Source organism: Leptinotarsa decemlineata, unplaced genomic scaffold (genome assembly GCF_025532065.1).
Source record: "Leptinotarsa decemlineata unplaced genomic scaffold, Ldec_3_MD MMD2_tig00000035_RagTag_RagTag, whole genome shotgun sequence".
NCBI classification, from domain to species: domain Eukaryota; kingdom Metazoa; phylum Arthropoda; class Insecta; order Coleoptera; family Chrysomelidae; genus Leptinotarsa; species Leptinotarsa decemlineata.
Window position 1 is genome coordinate 3,661,982 of NW_027412540.1, and position 18,543 is coordinate 3,680,524.

The 18,543-nt window shown below is 37.6% G+C and overlaps 2 protein-coding genes across 2 annotated transcripts; one reads left to right on the plus strand and one right to left on the minus strand.

The window, feature by feature from the left end:
- Window positions 1-247: 247 nt before the first annotated feature.
- On the minus strand, window positions 248-1,081 carry LOC141481104 (uncharacterized). Its single transcript, XM_074172217.1, has one exon. The coding sequence runs from the start codon at window positions 1,079-1,081 to the stop codon at window positions 248-250; it is 834 nt and encodes a 277-aa protein (XP_074028318.1).
- Window positions 1,082-13,691: 12,610 nt separating this feature from the next.
- Window positions 13,692-14,441, plus strand: LOC111504372 (uncharacterized). The gene has a single exon (XM_023158915.2). It carries the CDS (start codon window positions 13,692-13,694, stop codon window positions 14,439-14,441), a length of 750 nt encoding a protein of 249 aa, XP_023014683.2.
- Window positions 14,442-18,543: the final 4,102 nt, after the last annotated feature.

The window sequence follows — 18,543 nt, forward strand, 5'->3', positions numbered from 1 at the left end:
GTTGAAGTCAGAATAATTCAATATATTGACTTGACTACCAGTATCTACTTTCAATATGAAATCTATATCATTTATTTTGAGTGTTTCAAACCACTCAATAGAATCCACAAAACAGTTATTGAAATAACTTATTTCTGATTTATCAATTGTCCAAACAATATTTTGTTCATATTGAGACTCATCCTGATGAATATCAAAAGTTTCTTCAATTTTGCTTTCGACATCACAAATTTCACTATCATTTACTTCATGAATGTCTTCTGTAGTGTCCACGCTGACGACATCCAGAACAAATTCTATTGAATGCAGAGCACTTACCGCTTTGGTGATTCTGTCCACACATTCTGCATCCCTGAATGAAAATTGCATTGCTATTCCTATAAGTGTTTGATCCCTGATACGTGTATCCAGTTGCACTATTTTTCTCTGCACTGTAAATTCCTGAGCTGCTCTCTCTTAGATCACTGTCCCGACAGTTACACTGTCTCGAAGCACAGTTCACTCGTTTCACGTGTTTTATAGCACCAACACTAACCGAAGATTCACTTATTTCCTTCTGGGTAGCGACACTGGTTTCCATGGCCCTGCACGTAGCAATTGCATCGCTCAATTGCAAGTCAGCCGTTTGCAACAGCTTTTCTTGGATTCTGGGATCTCGGATACCTAAAACAATCCTATCCCTGATCAGAACGTCCTTCTCTTTGAATTCACATGAAGATGACAATTGCCTCAATGCAGTTACAAACTGATCAACGGATTCTCCTGGTTGTTGATCTCGTTTGAAGAATTTGAAATGTTCATATACGAGATTTCTAAGTGGATTGCAATAATTATCAAATTTTCCTAAAACCACAGCTAATTTTTTATCATCTCCAACTTCTTCATATTCAAAAGTGTTATAAATCTGAATTCCCTCATCTCCCAATAAATTCATGAGGGTTGCTACCTTGATTTCATTCCCTTTTGCAGCTATTCCGCTGGCAAGCAGGTAAAATTCAAATTTTTGTCTCCATAGTTTCCAACTGTTGGCAATGTTTCCACCATGAAAACTAAACATTTCCGGAGACTTCAAATCAGCCATCCTATATAAATTGTTTGTTCACCACAATGAAGCAGATACGAATTTATTAACTTTCCAAGTCAACGTTTTTGTCAGTGTCGTTTTTTTTGCTGTTTACTGCATTCGAACAAAAACCTCGCGCACTTTACCGCTGCCACCATGTTATGTTTTGTTTTGTATCGGAATGGTTAAATAATAACGCCAAGGTTTGGACACTTGTTGACTTTAATGTAATAATAAATACTTTTTGCATCAATCAGTATATACATCCAATGTAGGCCATTCAGTACTGGCCGGCTCGCAATATTCATTGACCGGTTTAGGGACGACCACCGAAGTGCGACGTTGTCAACTCAATTGTGAATACCAAATGTAAAATATGTAACAGTAGACAATATGCCGGTTGAAATAAGACACAGTCTGTGGTATCACTGTGATGGGGCTCCTATTCATAGTTCAAGACAAGTCAAAGAGAAACTACTAGAAATGTTTAGGGGCGAAATATGGAGCAAATATGGCCGCCTAGGTCGCCAGATTTAACCCCACTAGATTTTTTCTTGTGGGGTTACTTAAAACAAATCGTTTATAAACAAAGACCTTTTCGTGACGTGAATCACCTAGAAACTGTTATTAGAAACTCTATTTTAAACATAAACCCTGTGAGTATCAGCAACTCAATAAAAGATGTATCAAGAAGGACAATTATCTGCATAGAACGCGATGGAAGCGATACAGAAATGTAGTGTATTTAATGTCGAGTCTTTTTTTCGTGTTTTTTTGCTATTAGGTATAGGTACATGTTTATTTTCAGTTCCTTTTAATTAAGATTAAATTCCACTGTACTTTTTGTTGAAAAAACAATAAACACTCTAAGATATTGTTTCCTAATGTTCCGTTTTGTTCTAATTCATATTGTGAGGCCATTTGCTCATTAAAAAACTCAAGTACTGTATAGTTTGGAAAGCCCCGTTGAAACTAGATGAACTTTGCATCAAGTTTGACAACTTTTATTTTTCAAAATTTGTTTTTAACATCAAAGAGGCCCTTAAAATATTATTATATTACAAAAAAAGAAATTCGGTGACGAGTTTAGTTAAAATAAATGATTTAGTACAGGTGTGCTTAAATTTTGATAAGTAGAAAAAGCAGGAATGCGGAAAGATAGTGAAAATATAAAATACTTATTATGGGTTTAAAACTTGGTGTGTGGGTATAAAATTACAAAAGAAAATGTTTTTATCCTTTGATATTTTTGGATATTTTGAAGAATAATGTCATTTTTCGATGTTTCTTTTTTTAAATGTCAATTTTGACAGGTTAAGGAAATCACGTGACCTATTTTGTAGACGCCATTTGACATCATTTCTTAGGCAAAATCTACTGCCAAAATCAAATTTCACAAAAAACGATAAATAAAAAAGTTTCCCATTTGATGCGGACTTTATCGGTGACACTGTATATGCTTGTAATAGTATGTCAACTTCAGTAATCGTTATTCAATACAATGATCATCCGTATTTTGGATAAAAATAACTACATTCGAAGCCGCCTGGACGAAAAACCTTCAATATCATCTATTTTTGAAGAGATCTGTTTCTGCTGTACATAAAAGTTTCATTTCATATAATTTTCAAGTAGGATTTTCCATCTGAAGAGCTCAGAGTAAATTACTCGTAAATATCATATTTCTGCTCTGATGAAGTTAGAGCAATGTGTGAAAATGCGCAACTCCGACAGTGTCCAAATCAAGCGCGCTTGTCTCCAAAATTATATCATAGTTAGACATTTGCATATTTCCATCTCAGAGGCGGCTCTGAGCGCCATCTTATGTTGTAGCTACCGGATTAATGACGAATTGTTCTCTTATTACGTATTATTAGGTTATCCGATGGAGAAATGCGATTATTCAGAAGGCAATTCATTTCCCTGGAGTTTCATCAGAATTTGGAAATGACACAATGCTGCTGACTCATCGCTGAGAAATTCAATAATGTTTATGAAACTCTCATTTCCAGACTTTCACACCTTTTCTACTATTCACGATTGTTCGAGGTGAAATTTTCCTAATACCTTGGATAGATGGTTGCATCAGATATTTCATTTATTATCAATATAGAAATTTACATAGTCACTTCATGAACTTCCTTTCTGCGGTACAAATTAGGTAGAAAAACATGAAAATGTATACCTAGCTAATATTTATGAGAATCATGGCGTGAAATTTGCAAGAGTGTGGATTTACATTTCAAAGGCAGTTGTGGGTGATACATTTTGGACGCATTTTGAATTAATTGTAATTCAACTTCCCAGATTCAATTGATTTAACATCTACGTCATCAACTGACTTCGTCTGATTTAGGAGCGTCTTCTGGATTCCAGGATATCGGCTACGGAGGCATATCTTCATCGGCAGCAGGAGGTTGCATATTTTAATGAGGATCTAAAGTGATTTCGAATTGGGTTGAAAGTAACCAGGTTCAATTCAATGCCACAAAAAACCAGGCATCGGTTTTCTTCAAAAATATGAATGTCTCCGAACCGAATATAATAATGTCAGGTCAGATAATCCCGCTTTCTGCTTCGATGAGTTTGTTGAGAGTTGGAATGGACACCAATATGTGTTGGCACAATCACGTCGCTGGAATTGCAAACTTTAGAAATCTATATTCAAATTTTTCTTGAATATATGATCAGAATATAGGTTATGGAGGTTCCTTTATGCTCTACAAGAAAAAACTTTAATTGCTTTATAAACCGCCATCCTCCAATTTAAATTGATTTTTTTTCCATATAGTTGGGCACTTGTGATTGGGGAGTTTTTCTAGAATATTCTGAACATTTTTTTTGTTCTCCTGTAATTCATTATAGGGTTCAATGAGTTAATTGGCATTTTCAAATTTCCTGTTATCATTATTGTTCTTCTTAGACTGTCGTGTGCCAATGAAGTCTTTCTGAGTAAGCTCAGGAGTGGTATCTTATAACACAATCTCGTGTTTGTGCCTAGAAGGGTATTGATGGATAAGGATTAGCTTTCAGATCAAGGTCAATTGATTCCAGTTCCCTTTCTTCATATTTCAAGTATAGTTGGTGTCTTATGACTCTATATAAAGATTCGTGCCATGAGCATTTTTCAGTTCTTGCCCGTCAGTTCCTCAAAGCTGAAACCTGGATATTTGTTTCATTTTCTTTCGTACCTCATTAATACAGGCTTTTCTGTCTCACATAAATAATGGCATCATCTGCACATGCTTTGATTTTATGTATTGAAGAATCAATTCCAAAACCCTCCAATGTAGCTTATAAAGTTTCATGAAGGGTTCTGGAGATAAGTAGAAAAGCAATATCGAGAAAGGACATCCTTGTTTTACTGAACATTCTATTATATTTATTATATAATATTATATATTATTCATTATTTCAGAGGTGTATGTCACATAACAAAATAATTTCGAAATAAGATTTAATTGGAGGTTGCTCAGGGGTAGCCTTATAAGAAAAACAACAGAATACCTGAATACTTGGTTGAGGTATCATCGACAACTTTCCTATCGTAATGTTAACATCATCGCTCCGTATGTCATAGGAACATAACGCCGGCGTTTCGCTGCTAGACTAAGGGTAGAGTCCTTGACCTTTATAGGTCGTCATTTGGCAAAAATATATTCAATCTTGTTCAAATTGAAATCATTTTATTTTTAGGAGTGAATAATTTCAGGGAAAAAAGTTGTTACTTTCTACAACTCCATGTTGATACAAAAGAAATGTAGGAATTTTCCAAAACACGGAAAGAAGCAATCAATTTCAAAAAATTTACTCTGTACAAAGATATGTAGATTATGCAAAGAAGTAACTTTCAGACACAAACTGAAAGAAAAAACAACTTTGGAACACTTTTCTCTATTCCGTTTGTATTCAAATCATTCGTAAAGAATCGAATCAGATATTATTCACAGAATGTCTACACGATATAATTTCTGAAAGAAATGAAATTTCATTTACATGAACCGCTATCTTACGGCGAAACATCGGATGTCTAGCAGTGAGGATGACAATGTTTCATATGAGTGAAATTCAACTTCTTTCATTGATTATATTGTGTAGGAATCATGTGAATAACATCTAATTCGATTTCATTACGAATGTTTGAAATACAAAAGGAATGTTGAGAGTTGTGTTTTTCTTACAATTCAGCGTTCATATAAAAATATTTGTTTCGAAAGTAACTTTCGAAAGGAAATAGCTATTTCGAAAGGGATTTTTCTTTCAGTTTGTTTTCGAAAGTTACTTCTTTGCATGATCTACACATCTTTGTATATAGTTAATTATTTGAAATTGATTGCTTCCCTCCTTGTTTTGAAAGATTTCCACATTTTTTATATCAAGATGAAGTAGTAGAAAGTCAAAAACTTCCTTTCCCATATTTAATCTTTCCAAATACACATAATGTGCATTTACTATTTGGACGCATGATGTTTCTGTTATTCTGTTCACCTATTCTGGATCTTGAGAAAAAAAAAGGTACATGTGCCCAATTGGAATGACTATCTCTTGATTGAGCCAGGCACAGAAAATAACCTTTCAAAACTTCATTTTTAATACATACCTGCCCATTTATTCTAAGTATGGCATTACTGAAATTATGTATTACTTCACGTTACATCACAACTACACTATGAATATGGAGTCTATGGCTGAACAAATGAATGACAGAACTAGTTGACGTCTATTTGTATACAGGAAGAAAAATAATCAAAATAAGTCAGCATTCTGATTTTCATTTATTTGAAGAACTATTGTGGACTTTTCAGAAGAATCCCAAATCTGTGAGAGTATGAAATGAAAATTAAAATAATTGGTATGTTACAATCTACAAGTTTGAATTGGCAAAAAAAGGTTTCTTCGTGTTCAGATTGTGTGGCAAACATTAAAGAGTGAAAACATGTAAGATTGTAAGTATACTAACTTCTCTTAACTAATTACTAATCATTATCAAGTTTCCTCACTCTCAAAACTTTCGCAGTTACGTCACAGAATATTCTACGAATGAGAATGTGAGGTTTAAAATGCATGTCAACCAACCACCTCTAGTTTGCCGTCCTAGCAAAACGTAGGTAACTTTATATACCGAAGAATGAGAGATTGAAAACTACAACTACCGTAAAATCAATTTGTTATGTTTCATGTGGTGAGTATTCGAATCATTTATATTCAAATTCAACGAGGATAGTCTACTTTCCACCAAACATAATTTCTTTCATATAAACCCAAACTCTCTGGGAAGTGAGATCTATCGGATGACTAATTGTATTCTGAAATGATTGAACTATCTTGAATACCAGTATGCCATTCGTGCAAACAGGGTAAGTGTCTTTCCATCCTCCAAATTCACTCACAGCGATTTCACTGCCATGGGTATGGAAAAATGTTCCACCCACCTTCTGGGGACTTGTCAAGTCCGAGTAGTTTCACACATAAGTGGGAGACAACCGCCCGCATTTTGCCCCAATATCTACCAAAATATTGCTCCTGAGTTTTCTACATCATATACAAGTACTGTACAATGTGACCTCCAGATAATCAAACCCATATATGAAGGAATTGGCCGATACTTCATAAAAATCCATAACGTATTCAGAAAACACTGTATTGTGAGATTTTCACTAAATGGTTTTACAAAAACGCAACACGTGTTTCGCCATACCATAACTTCTTCTAACTATGATTCAGTAAAGACACGCCCAAAGAAGTCATTGTGTGGTGAAAAACGTGTTGCGTTTTTGCAAAACTATTTAGTGAAAATGTCACAATAAAGTGTTTTCTGATAACCAAAGTTCAGATACTTTACCAAAATGTGTTTTCTGGAGTTCAGCTCGTTCAAAACAATGTAACAAAAAGTCAGGGTTGAATTAGGTTAACTGACAGTACATGATATACACAAACATTCATTCTAGCAAATCAGATTCTGATCCATCAAATGGTTTCAATTTTGAGATGTGCCAATTTCCTGCATTGAATGCATCCTAATTTCCTTATTAATAAACTACTTTGGACACGGCTTTCTTCACTCGACATAATTCAAAACGCGGAGCTAACTTAGCAGACTAATAATTTGCAGCATCCGGAGGTACAAAATTCCGTTTCCAAACCATTTCACTTACTTGAAAAATATGCTCTATTTTCTCATATGATAATAATTAGCATACCTCTGATATGAGGGTGTCAATTTGTCTTGCGCCTTTTAAAAACAGAAGGTAGTTTTTCCAACTCTTCACTTTACATTTTTTTGTTTGTTGTTCCACTCAGAATTGATGACATCAACATAATATTCACCATTAGCTGGGACAATCCTACCAAAATTTAAAAAGTAATGACAGGAATCTGTTACTATGTGGGTAGCAGAATTAATGGCATGCATTTTGAATTTCCTTGTCTCACTGTTTATGAGAGTCTTCACTGAAACACCTAATAGCTGTACCTACTGTCATATTATTACTCTGTGGGATTTTCATTTGGTTGGAAACGACAAGTATACATCACTTCAGGTATTTCATATTGTTTGATGAAATCATCAAATAATTCACATTCATCAGCACTTACATTTTTCAACAATAAAACTTGAGGAATACCAGACGTTATGACAATTCAGTGTTGATGCTTCTTTACCATTGATATGATTTTTGCCTGGCGGAAATATAATACAAAAAAATTACATTAGGATCAGTTACAATCAAAAAATTCAAAATATATATGATTTTATATAATCCACTTTCAAATTCATATCTATGAACAATTTCAAAGTTCAAACAATCCTCTCACCTGTTGAAATAGACATAAAAACAAAGCCCACAGATTCTTAGTATGACATTACTAGTAGACATTACTATGACATTACTAGTAGGTAGTAGATATCTCCCTCCGTACCTCACATCTTACTTCTCGTTACACAACAACACAACAACAACAGAGAAGAACAGGGTTCTGTTGTTCATCAATTGGTTAGTTGATGTCTATTTGTATACCATACCGTAACATGAATAGAAATGATCAAAATATACAATTTGGACTTTGAATAGGTGTCAGCAATTTGATTTTCAGTTTTTCACCAAAAATTCGTTTATTGATGTCTCATTGAAACTTTCTTGTGACAAATTACAGTCTCTAGCATAAAGTTTCACTTTCCCTAGCGGGAGAAAAACATTGTAACCCCATGTCCTGCTCCAAGAATGATTTCATAAGGAAGTTCTAGTATCTGTGTGGTCTGGTGGTTACATCTGAGTCACGAGAAGCAAATTCTCAGTTTGGTGACTACATTTCACACATAGTTTATATTGATATAGAGTTGAGAGTATTTGCAATTGGGCGATGAAAAGTAGACCCTTTTGAGAATTACCTCCAAAATAGGTAAAATTGATCTCCATTACTCGACGGGCAACAAATTTCACTTTGAGCTGATGCAGAAGAAACATATTTTAGTAGTTAGTACTCCCCGTCAGTACCGGGCAGTACTTTTCTGGTTTTTCACATTTTATCTTCAATCGAGGACCGCCTGCCCGGTACTGACGATGCCCAATAGGCTGAAACAGCCTATTGAAGTCAATATGGGAATGATCAGAGAGTACTTATCTATCATTTGCAAATATATTTGCAAATATATCACGAAAGACAGCGATGTGGCGGTTTTTGGCATCCAATCCTCCAATACCAACGATGAAATTGCGCGCTATCAAGTTGGTCGTTATGTGAACTGCAATGAAGCGATTTGGCGTATATTCGCATTTCTCATTCACGAATATCATCCTACTACTGTGCATTTGGCGGTACATCTGGAGAATGGTCAACGAGTATATTTCACGGCTCTGAATGTTGTTCAACGTGCTGAAACACCTCCAGCGCAAACATTAACCAGTTTATTTGCAATCTGCGAAAGAGATCCGTTTGCACGAACTTTTCTATACTCGGAGATGCCACGTTATTACACTTGGAATATTTAATCGAATAATGTTCAACAACGGAAGCAAGGCAATACGGTTGCTGGTTATCTAGGTGTGCGTTCTACTAATGCTCTTGGTCGTATGTGTACTGTTCATCCCGAAGAATGATGAATGCTTTCATTTGCGATTGTTGCTGGTGAATGTGCGTGGACCAACGTCATTTGAGTCCCTACGGACTGGTGATGGTACAATATTCCCAACACATCGTGCTACATGTGAAGAACTCAATTTACTAGAAAACGATACCCATAGGGATACGACAATCGTTAAAGCCATTATCTCTGCATCTCCAAGTCAGATACGCACATCATTTGCCATCATCATTTCGACATGCTTTCCATCTAGCCCATTTAACCTGTGGCATAAATACAAGGATAATGTGTCAGAAAATATTTTACATCAAATTCGTGTCAGTTTGAGAAATTCAGAACTTGAGATGAATGAGGGGATACATAATCGGGCTTTACTCTTGATCGAAGACATGTGTTACCTTATATGCGGTAGTTTCAGGAATGCCAGCGCCAAATCGTGAAATGAATGACGCATTCAATCGAGAATTGGAACGGGAACGTGCATACGATCACGAGGAATTAGATTTAGTAGTTCAAATGAATGTACCACTGTTGAATCCCCAACAAAAAAAAGTTTATGATACATTAATGAAGGCAATTGATGTTGAAAGAGGTGGTTTATATTTCCTGGATGCCCCTGGTGGAACTGGTGAAACATTCCTGATGTCATTAGTTTCAGACACTGTTCGTGCGAGATCCAACATTGTGCTTGCAGTTGCTCCTTCTGGAATAGCAGACACATTGTTAGAAGGATGCCGTACGCCTCATTCAGCATTAAAATTGCCGTGAAATTTCCAAACTATTGAAGTACCAACATGTAATATTTCAAAAAACCCCGCAATGGCCAAAGTTTTATCAGCATCGAAAATCATCATATGGGACAAATGCACAATGGCACACAAACATGCATTAGAAGCACTCAACCGAACATTGAAAGATCTATGCAATGACTCGAGATGTTTTGGAGGTACAATGATTTTACTGTCTGGCGATTTCAGCCAAACACTGCCAGTAATTCCAAGATCAACGGCTGCCAACGAAATAAACGCTTACCTCAAATCATCGAATCTATGGCGCTATGTGAAGAAACTTCAGCTGACAAAAAACATGAGACTTGCATTGCTTAATGATACATCTGCTGAAGATTTCTCTGAGCAATTGCTGACTATTGGTATTGGTCGAATACCGGTCGACGAATCGAGCGGATTAATTTCATTTCCTCAGAATTTCTGTAACTTTGTCTCATCGAAAGACAAACTTATCAGCAAAGTATTCCCAAACATAATTACTAACTACAAAAATAAAAAATGTTTGGGTGAGCGAGCAATTTTAGCGGCTAAGAATAAAGCTGTAGGTGCCTAAACTACATAATTCAGAATGATATCATTGGAACAATGCATTCATTCAAGTCAATTGACTGTGTAATAAATGAAGATGAAACCACCAACTCTCCAATTGAATTTTTGAACTCCTTGGATTTGCCTGGCTTACCACCGCACAATTTACGCATGAAGGTTGGTTCCGCAGTAATCATGCTTCGAAACATAAACCCACCAAAAATTTGCAACGGTACACGTTTTGTAGTGGGTGAATTGATGAACAATGTGATTCACGCGACGATACTCAAAGGAAAATTCGAAGGTGAGGAAGTTCTCAATTCGAGGATCCCGATGATCCCAAACGATATGCCGTTTGAGTTTAAAAGACTTCAATTTCCAATTTGTCTTGCATTCGCCATGACCATTAACAAATCACAAGGCCAAGCCTTCAAAGTTTGTGGTCTGAATCTGAAAAATCAATGTTTTTCACATGGTCAATTATATGTGGCATGTTCACGGGTCGGAACACCATCTGCGTTGTTCATACTTGCGCCTGATAATAAAACAAAAAATATCGTGTATCACAAAGTGCTCAACTGAAGATATATATATATATATATATATATATATATATATATATATATATATATATATATATATATATATATATATATATATATATATATGTATATATGTATTATATGATCGGTGAACACAATACAGTTGTAGGCAAACAAATATTAACACGGCTGTATTCTTAGTATTCTGTGTAAAAAAAACCATCAAAATAACGGGGTGCTTAGTTGTGTTTCGAAAAAAAATTTTCATATAGAAATGAGTTGGATGGGAGTTCAGTTTTAGCAGCTAAACCATACAAGGTGATTCATGGAATTGTATCCATTTGGGAGTATCTAGGTTTCCGATAATTTTGTGATTTGAGCGTATGCGTTCGCGTTCAAATTCGATAGTATAGGTTCGCTACCTGCTTTCTATAATTAATTCGTGACAGTGTTCGTATCCATAGGTATTCGTTAGTGTAAATACCTTTGATGTTGGGATGTTGACTGATTGACGTATGGTTAATTTTTGTGGCGGGCTCGAATACTTTATAAGTAACAAATAATTTTTTATACTGTTTTGTTTAGTAAAATAAGGGAAAATGGTTGGTTATGGGTAGTTTGGTTTTGTTTAAGTTATTTCAGAAAATCCATATATTAAAAAAATACCATCGGAAATCTTGATAGTGGATCTAGAACGGTTTGGAGTTGGGAGAAAACACAATTAATATGAGGTTACACTCTTTCAAAGTACTTCCATATTTCTAATACATCGTAGCTTACGGCCAAAAAATATTGAAAACTTATTTTTATAAATTATATTTCATTGATACATTTTGTCAATAACTAATAATCAGTTTTTATTGTTACTGTATTCAATTCTAATTCATCCTTAATTTTAGACACTATGATATGCATATGCATGTATTAATTTATACTTTCAATTTGATAATAATTCCATTGTGTGAATACTGTAGTGGATTTTTTGTTTGTATCCCGAATATATAAATAAAAATAAATGATAACTCAATGGCGGCCATTTTGAGCATTTATTGGGGGGTATATAATAGTTTTACATTCAGTTGGAGGTGCTTCAAATAGACGAAGAAATGACTTGGTGTTCCATAAAAAAAACTTTCTGAAAGCTTTTTGAGTCGCCCTGTATATTGGAAATACTAAAAAAACACTTCAAACTATCCTACCTAACCTAGTGCTTCAATTTTTTCTTGCGAAAAACAGGAAAAGGTTATTATAATGGTTAAAACCCGTCGATTAGCCTTTATAATCGATGAATGAAACTTTTTAGCCGAAACATCAAAGGCAGATAATATTTATCCAAACTATATGTGAGAAATATTTTATTCATACAAGCACTTTTGTAGAAACCTATAGCTTTGAGAGTAGTCCGACTCTGCCGCAATACCATCACTCCCAGAACTAAGTGTTTCTTACCCTCCCGAGGGGTCTAAACCTTGCCGTGGTGGGAGGGCTTGCGTACTGAGATGAAGTTACGGGCTATGTCGGCAGCAGCTTAGCTTCTGGTAGGATCTCCCAGGCCGAAGAGGCCGTAACAGAACAGTCAGACCAAGAAGGACCCAGGCTCAATCCAAGGTGTTATGCGACCCGTGCCAAAGGATGAATGGTACCTGAGCCTCTTCAGGTATCACTAACGGAGCCTTTGGGATACCAGGCGACCTCCCAAAGTATCCAGCCTTACATCCATGCAGGGGGCACCATGGATGTGGACAACCCTTTCCCCCATACTCGTGGGACTTGAATGGATGAAAGAACTACTAGAATATCAGAGGACGACTCTTCGAGCGACTCCTCGCAAAACCAGACTATCCTGGAGGTGCAAACTGACTAGGAAAGTCATAGTCAAACGGAGGGAAACACCAGCCCCGCCGAAAGCATAACTGGAGGATTGACGGAAGTCGAACTGCAGAAGAAAAGGCCATCAGGGGCGCAAAGACGGAAACTGATGGAAGCACGAAAAATAGCTGCGGGTACATGGATTGAAAAACCATGTAACACAAAAGACCGCAGAAAAACGGAAAAAACAAAAGTAACTTCTGTGGAAAGGGCCAAAAAGAGACCTAGAGAGAATGTAAAAACTCCCCCACAGAAGATACTGAAAAAACCCAGGGCTTCCAGAAAAACTGAGACCTATAGCGAGGCTGCTAGGGGACTGAGGGTGGCTGTCACCGACACGCGACACCCTGAGGTCACCCCGAGTCAGGGTCAAGCAGACCTGATTCAGGAGGGACTTGTCCGCGAATTGGACAATACTCCCTCTGGTAGCCTCGAAAATCTGCAATTCAAGAAGACTTCATTCGGCGCAGGGGTCCTATGGATAACCTGCGCGAATGAAGGGACAAAAGAATGGCTCAGAGGAAGCATTGGGAACTTGGGAAATCTTTGGGAGGGGGCGGACTTGACTGTGGTCGAGGCCAACGAACTCCCTAAGAGACCAAGGATCCTCCTGAGCAGAAAAGTGAAAGAGGAAGGACAAATTCTGGCCTACTCCACGAATGAAAGTTCCTTCAGGACCTTGGAGAAGAACATGTTTAAAGCCTATTACAAGCTGGGCATGGTCACCTTCAAGGTACTGAAGGATCTTAACAGCAATGTTCAGAGTGATACAAATAAACCTGCAACACAGTAAGGGGGCCTCGGCTGTCCTTACCAAAGTGATGGGGGGGTTTGATATTGCTCTCATACAAGAACCCTGGGTGTACAGGAGAAAAATAATGGAATTGGGGGGTATAAGAGGGGAGTTAATTTATAACAGAACCTCAGAGACCCCAAGAACATGCATAATCATCCGTAAAGGAATAAATATACTGCCGCTGAGTAATTTGTGTTCCAGAGACTTGACGGCAGTCAAAATAAAGACGGCTGGCGGGGGCGCACCTGAGGAAATCGTCATTGGATCAGCATACCTCCCTTACGACAGTCCGGAACCACCACCAACCAGGGAAGTGGAGGAGTTGGTTAGGGCCTGCCAAGCAGAGGGACTACAACTTATAATTGGCTGTGATGCCAATGCACACCACCTAACCTGGGGAAGCACAAACACCAATGAAAGAGGTGAACACTCACTACAGTTTATTATGGCAAATAACTTGGACATTTCGAACATAGGCAATAAACCTACTTTCGTAAATGCGAGACGCAGTGAAGTGATAGACGTAACGATAGGAACTACATTTGTAAGTAACTACGTTCGGAAATGGAATGTGTCCGATGAGGAAAGTTGTTCAGACCATCGACACATAAACTTTGAAATCGGAGGGATTCAGACCTCGATACTTACATATCAAAATTCCCGGAAAACAAACTGGGGAGCCTATACGGTGGACCTGGAAACCTGCTTAGACCGCATGGATTTTGACATCAGAGATTCCATTGACCTAGAGTTGGCAGCAGATCGATTACAGTGAGCTATCATCTCTACGTACAACGAACATTGTCCTATAGTAAATCAGAGATCAAACAGGAATGTGCCCTGGTGGAATGAAGATCTGGCAAAGATGAGACAAAAAACTAGAAAAGCCTTCAAAAGCGCAAGGAAATCAGGTTCATGGGACCAATACAGAAGGGCCCTAACTGAGTATAACAAAGTCCTGAGAAAATCCAAGAGAGATACGTAGAGAAGGCAATGTGAGGAGGGCAAACAGACCCAAGCATGTGCCAGGCTCTACAACATACTCTCGAAGGAACCTCAAGTCTCAATAAATAATTTGAAAACAAATACGGGGAGTACACAAAAACCGGAGAAGAGACTATCAGAGAGCTTTTCCGGGTACACATTCCCGGGTCAGAAATTACAAATCTAACACCGGAGTCATGGGCGAATTCAAAACTGGAGACCCCGAAAAGTGCATCCAGGGAGGACTGGCAAACGACAAAGAAGGTGATAGATACGGAGAAAATTAAATGGGCTATAAACTCATTTCAACCCTACAAGTCGCCGGGACCGGATGGCATATACCCAGTAATGCTTCAAAAGGGACCGGAAGTTCTTTTTAAAAATTGTGTATAATTCTTAGGGCAAGCTTAGCACTGGGACCATACCAAAAATTTGGAGACTGATCAGGGCCACCTTCATTCCGAAACCTGGGAAAATCGGACAGGGCTCGGCGAACGCTTTGAGACCAATTAGTCCCATGTCATTTGCGTTGAAAAAGCTAGAAAAACTACTTGACAGGCACATTAGGGACGTAACATTGGCCATCAAACCATTACATCGAGACCAATATGCATACAGGTCAGGTATGTCAACAGAAACGGCTCTATGTCGGGTAACAAAAAAAGTAGAATATACCTACAAAAACAAGGAAGTATTATTAGCTGCTTCCTTGGACATTGACATTGATAATACGTCGTTAGAATCAATTATCCAGGCGTCGAGGAGAAGCGGGATCGACAAGACAAGCTGCAAGTGGATAGACTGCATGCTTAGGGGAAGATTGGTATATACAACCATTATGGGGAAAACAGTCATGGCACGGGTAGCAAGGGGCTGTCCATAGGGGCGGGGTTCTATCCCCTCTGTTATGGAACCTTGTGATGGACAAGCTGCTATGTCTCCTGGACCGTAATGGGTACAAAGCACTGGGCTATGCAGACGACTTGGTCATCCTAGTCCAGGGCAAATACAATAATGTAGTGAATGGATGCATGCAGCAGGCCCTGAACACCATAACAAGATGGGCCGAAGAGGAAGGGCTTTACATAAGCCCATCGAAATCGACCATAGTAGCATTCATCAAGAGGACTAAAACGGAGGATCTCGAACCTCTAAAACTTCGAGGTGAAGAAATACAAGTGTCGGGAGAGGTTAAATATCTGAGAGTAATCCTAGACTCCAAACTGACCTGGAACCAACACTTGGACAGGATAAAGAGGAAAGCGGAGGTAGCACTGATGCTCGCCAGACGCACCTATGGCAAAACATGGGGACTAAAACCAGACATAGTATATTGGCTATACACGATGGTGGTTAAACCTATGATAACATACGCATCTCTGGTCTGGTGGCCAAAGGTGAAGCAGGGGACCACCATCAACAAACTAGGCAAGGTGCAAAGACTTGCATGTTTGGGAATGACGGGAGCAATGAGAACTACCCCAACAGCTGCATTGGAGACACTCATGAATCTACCTCCTTTACACTTTGTGATAATGAGGGAGGCCAGGATGGGCCTCATACTGGAAAACTCACCGAACTACAGAAGAGCGGACCGAACAGAAATTTCACAACAAGTGGAGGAGCACATATTGAATATGTGCACGGACCACATGACACCGAAGTACACCTTTAACACAAACTTCACGGCCAAAATCATCCCGAAAACATGTTTGGAAAAAACACCTGGTATACAGATGGATCGAAGACCAAACATGGAACGGGAGCTGGAATATACCGAGCGGATAGTAATCTAAACTACAGCTATCCGCTAGGACTATCTACATCCGTATTTCAAGCGGAAGTGTATGATATCTTGCAGTGTGCAAGGCTTATTGAATTGAGACCTCAAAGAAATGAGCGGATCAATATTTTTACAGACAGCAAGAGCGCACTAGGGGCTCTGACAAACCCGAAGGTGACATCAAAACTGGTCTGAGAATTCCATGAAGAACTGAATGAACTTGCAAACAGAAACAAATTAACTTTGTACTGGGTGCCAGGGCATTCAGGAATCACAGGTAATGAAAAAGCTGATGAATGCGGTACGAAACCAAATTATGATAAGGACCAATAAGAAGCACACAGAGTACTGGACAAAAGTATCTGGCAACAAACACAGTAGAACCTTCATTAGGGTACCGTCCGAGAAAAGAACCGAAGAACTACTTCAATATAGTAGGGACCGGCTCAGAATAATTACAGGGCTAATGACCGGTCATTGCCCGCTCAGAGAACACCTGAATAAAATGGGGCTGTACAATGGAGACCTCAGCTTTAGATTATGCAACGAAGGGATAGAAACAGCTCTACACATCTTATGCGAATGTGAGGCACTGAATCACAGGAAGCAGGCAATATATGAACGTACGAAATTACGTCCAGAAGAAAATGACGAACATCCAACACGGAACCTGTACAAACTAGTACAGGGAACGAGACTGATGGAATGGGTGTCATGAGAAGATGGGAGAACAAACGCAATAAGCCCAAGAGGCTGCAGTGTTTCCTGGAGACTTGGATTGAATGGACAAGTCAAACAGCTCCCAAGGTTAATAAAAAAAAAGTGTTTCTTAACAGTTTTATAGCGGTAACATAGTAGCTAAAATACGTTAATATGCTTGCTACTGATACCAATTTATTTTATATATCGACACCATTTTAAATGATAGCGATCCGGGATACTGAAATTAGATGAGTTGAAAATATGAAATACCGCACATATAGTGATACTTACAGCTGGAAAGTACATAAATATAATAACATTACATTATTTTGAATGAAGTGAGTTAAGTTTGCGACCAGAAAATCAATACGTCGACAGAGTGAATTTTTGTATAATTAATAATTTTACCGAAAACATTTATAAATGAGTGGCGCGCTTGAATTTTGCTAATAATAGGCTATATATTTGTCAATAACATTTCATTTGCAGTAAATATATCAATCTTCGAAACACAAACAATGTCTTTAACTGTTTTATGAGTGCAGAAGTGAAATTTTAGAATGGCTTCAACCTTTCTATTTGTTAGTTTTCACTTGGTGACATATCTATTATATTTTCCTAGTGTCCAATACAAAATTACTTCTTACGTCTTCAAGAAAATATTTTTAACACTTTTTTATCTTATTGTTATGGTTTTCGGCTGTACTATATTCTATAACGTCTACTTGGAACTACTAAAAAACTCTTATAAAATTGTCTTTCGATTATTTTATAAGTAATCTTCAAATATGTTGCATAAATGCAGTAAGGGAAGTCTTCACAAAACTACTTTTTGAGAGTGTTGGACAAATTTTATAGTAACTGCCAAAATGTTTATAAAACTGATTTGTAGTGTTTGTAAAAGGCCTTACAAAATATTGATAATGACTATAATATTTCATAGAACGGTGCCAATTTTCTATTTATAGCAGTTTTATAAAAATTTCGAAAACATTTCTGGGAGAAATGCAGTTTTATAATTTGTTTCTCCGAAACGTTTCCGCAACTATTATAAAATTCGAAATTGCTGGTTGGGATATCGACGATCTTTTCAAGATTCCATGTCAAGGTAGTATCATCATAAATTGTGATGATGATACTGCGTTACCTACGGAGGCACAACGTGGCAATAAAGTCTACTGAAACTTTCATCCTGCCATTTTTCTGCTACAGTGACTCACTCACCACCTATAACTAACCCGCTATTATTCAAAAATGGAAGTATTCAAATAACTCCAGTTTCTCACATAAAACATTTAGGGATAATAATAAACAATCCTCTTGAATGCGGTGTACGGTGTGGTTCTGGTCGGACGTATTAGAGTGCTCCTAAGTTAAATTCAGTTTCCAGTGGGTTATACTTTAGCTA